Raw genomic sequence first — 6000 nt, 5'->3', positions numbered from 1 at the left:
GTTTACACCACAATCCAGACAGTGTTTCCTAGTCCACACACCAACACACACACACACAGAAGCACGCACGCACATACACATGCACACACATTCGCGCAATCCACACACATCCAGTCAAATACTTTCTAGGAGACACTATTCCAATGGTTGGCTTTAGCTATCTAAAAGCAATAACGATTTCATGCAACCTCAATTGAGAGTAACTGGGATAAGTAGCAGATTCTTTCAATCTTGATCTGCTTGATGACACAGCTGTGGTGTTCTACTTAAGCGCAGTTACCACTGACAGGATTAGGCCAGTAAAAAGAGCCTCCAAACAATGCACATTAATCCCGTGTTTACTCTACACACCAGGAATAGTCAACAAAACATCTCTCAGTCATTTGTTTTAAGAAGGATGCCTATTGTTTATTTTTGATTTTTAAGAATGGGATTTGTTTGGATATCTGATAATCATTTTTCTTAAATCATCAATTTGTAATTTGTATCATAATCTCACAGCAGAGTTTGTCAGATATAATATAATGGGTAGAATGGGTAGCCTAATACAGTAGTCCTCAATCACAGCTTCCAGCGTTGTAAAACGTATGGTCCTCCCACGTATTGTCAACCATAAATTCTTGACTGTGTGAGTGATGCTTTTGGTAGCCATGGAAACCTGATTCCCCGAAACCTGATTCACCCCTCCGCCTCTCTCTCCCCGGCCWGTCCTACTCTCTCCATCCACTGAAAAGCTCCTAACTTTGCGCATGTACGGCCAAACTGAACATTGCATCGACTCCAAGATGGCGTTAACACGTCTGGCTTGCATTCTGGTCCTGCTCTCAACTCACTGTAAGTAAATGCATGAGGACCACGCTTGAATTCCCTAGCTCAGATACATTCTGGACGTGACGTTCGCTCTTGTTATTCAGAATTAGCTACTTTGATATTTTCGAACTACAATGTGATCTGCGTTAGGTTATATCCTAAGTGATTCTTCCTGACCTAACTAAACTCAGCAAACTAGCTATAGTCAACCAGCTATCTTGTTATTCGTGGAGGGAATATATTAAATTATAAAGTAAGCAATCGAAGACCAGATGTAAGAAATTGTTTGGTAACGCACGAGGCTCAAGCCTTGTTGGCTCGTTGGAATGTTTGATCCGTCGCGAGCCCGACAGTGCACCGTTATCTGTATGGCATTTGGAGGCATGTCTAGCTTCTCGAACTCTTCAGAGATAGAAACCCCCGCAAACTGCTCTACATACAGTTAGTTATCGACAGCGCATGTTGATTTGCTACAAACTTTACATTATGAAATAGCAAGAAGATATAAAATGTATACATTATTTGAGAGGCGTGTTGTTTCGAGGGGATGAGTCGAGTCCCTTTTGTCCGTCTCCTTACTTTCAAAAGTTGTCAACAATCAATTCAACTCTAACTGTGTTATTGTGTTGAATAAATACGTATTTGATAGTAACATACGTTTGCTCAAACGTTTTTTTTTTACGTGTTTGAATTGTGGTTGATAAAGYTTGTGGTTGATAAAGGTTGTGGTTGTTAGACTGGCAATCTTCAGTGATGCGAGAACGTTTTTTTCCATTCTGGAGTAAAGACAGTCCGCGGGAGGAGCCTGCCTGAAAGCAGCATGCGGCGCGCTTTGCAAGCGTTGAGAACTCATTGAAGATCGGTTCTAAAACGTTGATATGTCACTTTTTATTAGCCATCTCAGATCAAGCGATTTGTCTCTGCACCTTACCAAATTGTGGCGTTTTTTCATGTTTTGATTGGGCTATGTTTCTGAAAGGGTATGATGCAATTTGTTCGCGGAAAAGTGCTCCCTCGTGTTTAGACAATGCATGGTCAGATCCTCCTCGGAAAGAACGTTTAATCATTATGTTGACATTTTAGAATTACGTTTGTATCAACTTTCACAACTGTTGTCATTGATAGGCCTATGCTTAATGAAACAAAATAGAACTCAGAATAAGAAAAATGTAACCAAAACATTTAGAATTGTTCCCAAATGGTTCCTAATAGCTTGTAGCAGGTGTTATAGTATAGCCTATGTCAAATTGATCTTGTGTGTATTGTAATGAGAAGTATAATCACTAAAGTTAATAATAACTAAGTTAAGGCTACTCGCATACACAATAAATAAGACTAGATCATAGCAGGGTCTTATTAAACAGCACCACATGTGATGGACTGGTGGTGCTCATTTGCTTTGAGCAAGGGCTTGGCTTAACTGTTTTCCTGGTGTACTTTAAGCCTGGTTGAACCCTTCATGACGACAGACACACACCAGAAAAGGGGGGCCACAGACCTCAGTCTGCCTTCAGCTCCTCTGATCATCCAAGTGTGTGGATTGGCTTAATTCTGTGTGGATTTAATTAGGAATAGCAAGAAGCCTGCTTCCAAATATGTTGCTGGTGTCTTTCTCTGTTGCTCTGGACTTAGGCCTACTGACAATCTGATTTAGTGTGCTTTAAGTGGTGTATTATTTTACAGCTTATCCAGTTGTTATTGTCTGTAGGCTATATAGTAAGAGCTGGTTAACCCTGATTGTTGTTGGAAATACTGTTGACCACAACTATAGTTCTGAAAGAAAAACATAATTAAACATTTCTGAGGAAAATAACTTTAATCAGCTTTGTACATTTAAACACTTTTTTATTTATTTTTGTTGCTTGAATCTCAAATTAATTAGATCTCTTGCTATGCATATTCTTTTGTTGGTTTTAGGCTAACTCGTCATTGGCTTGTTTGTTCATTGTCAAAGAACTGTTTTGAACTCATGTCACAGTTTATATTTATTTTGAATAGTTATGAGAAATGTAGCTATTGTGTATTTATCCATCACAGATCTTAGAGAGCAGGCTGACATTTCGCTGTTGTTTTACATCAATTTTCCTAAGAAAGGTGTAAGCAGTCAGGACCGCATTTTGCCTGAGAACTCCTGCCAATACTTAGAAGTGCCAAGATATGTGCGAGCTGAACAATGCTCAAAGTGTTTCCAGTCTGAATAAATGTGAAAGAAACATGCATTACAATCTACCATGTATTTCTTAAAAGCATGGTTCTGGCAAATGTCATTTCAGACTTGATAAATGACCTTTTAGCAAATAAGTGGGACATTTATTAGGCTACTCGTGGAGACTTGGCCAACTGAAATGATTGACTCTGGTCCAGTTCTTTTTTTGCTCTATGGCAGCTCACAGTAAGTCTGCTTAAGCCTCATGCCTCTTTGGGTGAGAAGAGAAGTCCCTTATTTGAGGAGATACTGTATGTAAAGAAAAGAAAACGCACACACACACACAGAAACACAATGAAGGATAAGACGTCTGTCTTCTTTGACTTAAGGCGTCCGCGTGCTTTCCAGCCAAAACAGTTCGGAACAGTTCGTGCATATATTATGATGACATTTTGTGATGTTTTGGACTTCGGCAAGGGTTTTTTCGGCGGTTCAGGCACACAGCATTTTTTCTCGAGGCAAATTGAAGACGGTAAGCCGAAGTAAAACCAAAGACGGTAGCCGAAGTCTACGTCCCCCCTTGCCGGTGAATGCTCAAAGGTAGGGATTCTTCAATGAAGTGCCTGTTGTCATTCAACGAGAGACGACTCGTCCTTATGCACATTTTTTTCACTAGAGAAATACTGCACCAGACATCCTAGTCAGATGCAAAATTGCACTACAATTTTTTTATTTAYCTAGGCAAGTCAGTTAYGAACAAATTCTTATTTACAATGAAGCCCTACCCCGGCCAAASCCGGACGACGCTGGGCAAATTGTTCGCCGCCCTATGGGACTCCCAATCACGGCCGGATGTGATGCAGRCTGGATTCGAACCAGATACTGCAGTGAGATGCAGTTTCTTAGACCACTGCGCCACTCGGGAGCCCTTAGATCTCGTCAAAACCGTTAACTCAAGAAATCTGTCATTAATTTTATCTTAGATTAATTCTGGCTATTTTGAAAACGTATACTGGCTACGGTGTCTCAAAATGGACAAACAGTACGATTGCTGCTTTTTTTATTTTTCAAGCAAAGGTCTTTTAAGGAGTATGCGAGCACACTCGTTCGGTTCTGCTAGCCGAGCCCGGCTAGGCACCACCCGAACTGAAGCATGCTGACGCCTTTAAGAACTACAAGCATCCATTTAAACAAGTGCCAGACGACAGGTGCTTTCTTCATTGTCTGAAATGTGTGGCATTACTGGGGTAGGCAGGAGTTAGTGAGCCCCAGGGAAAGTGCTGCTAGTGCTTCCCCCAGGAGGTGCTTGTTATCAGATGCTTCCCTTCCCACCCACAGCTTGTGAGCAAWTGTTTGGAGCACTCCCTAAATGGCATGCTGGACCCTTCCTGGCGAGTCACATCCAYGTTGATATTTTAGTGGAAAGACAGTAAATGGCAGGGAAAAAGGGAATAGCACACTCTGAGAGGAGTTGCTGCCCACTCAGCGCTCGTTTGTTTAAAGAGTTATTCCRAACAGACAAAGCAGTTGTGAGAGAATGGTAGACCCACTGTCCATTTAAACTAGCACGGTATCCATTTTCCTGTAATAAGGCTTGCAGCTTTAGCCTACATTTCTAGTTTGCATGTAAAGCTGTTTACAGTTGACCTATTCTGGGGTTAGGTTTTGACAATCTGAAKTGTCATTTTGAATTATGTGATGTGCACGAAACATGCAGATTCATTTCAGCATTTAGAAGTTACACTCAAGTTGAAGCTAATCCATGGACAACAACAAGACGATAACCGCCCTACAAAGGTCCATGCGTGGGATAAAGGCAGCGCAGCACATACCTCCTACAGTGGAATGGCCTGAAACAGCTGAGCAGGAGTGGGTGGAGGTGTTTGGTGTGAATGCATGGGTGACCAGAAATATCTGTGGCGTCCCTCCCAAACCTCAGACGCCGTATGTTAGCACATATGGCATTCTGAATCAAAAGCATATGGAGGGGGGAAAAAACATTCTAATGTACAGTGAATTACAATACCRCTCCCACTCAACAACAACGTCAGCAAGACAAAACAGCTGATCGTGGACTACAGGAAACGGCGGGCCGAGCATGCTCCACATCAACAGGACTGTAGTGGAGCAGGTCGAGGGCTTCAAGTTCCTCGGTGTCCACATCCCTAAGGAATTAACATGGTCCACACACACCAACACAGTCGTGAAGAAGGCACGACAATGCCTCTTTCCCCCTCAGGAGGCTGAAAAGATTAGTCATGGGACCTAAGATCCTCAAAAAGTTCAACAGCTGCACCATTGAGAGCATCTTGACTGGCTGCATCACCGCTTGTTATGGCAACTGCTTGGCATCCTACCGCAAGGCGCTACAGAGGGTAGTGCATACAGCCCAGTACATCACTGGGTCCGAACTCCCTGCCATTCAGGACCTCTATACCAGGGGGTGTCAGATGAAGGCCCTAAAAATGATCAAATACTCCAGCCACCCAAGTCATAGACTGATCTCTTGCTCCTGCAAGGCAAGTGGTACAACTTCACCAAATCTGGAACCAACAGGACCCTGAACAGCTTCTAGCGCCAAGCCGTAAGACTACTAAATAGTTAACCAAATAGCTACCTGGACAATCTGCATGGACCCCCCCCCCCTTTGCACTAACTATTTTGACTCATCACACACGCTGCTGCTACTGTTTATTATCTATCCTGTTGCCTAGTCACTTTATCCCTACCTATATGTACATATCTACTTCAATTACCTTGTACCCCTGCACATCGACTCGGTACTGGTACCTGTGTATATAGCCAAGTTATTGTTACTCATTGTGTATTTATTCCTCGTATTATTCTCTTTCAAAACTTTTTTTTTTTTAAATGTCTCACTTTAGTGTTGGGGAGGGCCTGTAAGTAATCATTTCACTGTTATTCTACACCTGTTGTTTACGAAGCAAGCATGTGACAAATACAATTAGATTTGATTGACCTGTTTTGTTAAGAGATAGAAGAAACCCCTGCAGATAAATTGGGCTTAAAGAAAATGAAAGGGG

At 42.1% G+C, this 6000-nt stretch overlaps 1 protein-coding gene across 1 annotated transcript in view; it reads left to right on the top strand.

Annotated features, from left to right (window-relative positions):
* Nucleotides 1-727: 727 nt before the first annotated feature.
* The window catches only part of LOC111982081 (junctional adhesion molecule 3B-like), a 51298-nt gene continuing 46025 nt past the window's right edge, over nucleotides 728-6000 (top strand). The window contains exon 1 of the mRNA XM_024013630.2: nucleotides 728-834. Coding sequence (XP_023869398.1) covers nucleotides 750-834 — 85 coding nt within the window. The 5' untranslated portion in view covers nucleotides 728-749. The remainder of the gene's footprint in view (nucleotides 835-6000) is intronic.

Source organism: Salvelinus sp. IW2-2015, linkage group LG20, assembly GCF_002910315.2.
Source record: "Salvelinus sp. IW2-2015 linkage group LG20, ASM291031v2, whole genome shotgun sequence".
NCBI classification, from domain to species: domain Eukaryota; kingdom Metazoa; phylum Chordata; class Actinopteri; order Salmoniformes; family Salmonidae; genus Salvelinus; species Salvelinus sp. IW2-2015.
Note: the sequence above shows the minus strand (reverse complement) of the source record. Positions and strands in the feature narration are given on the sequence as shown.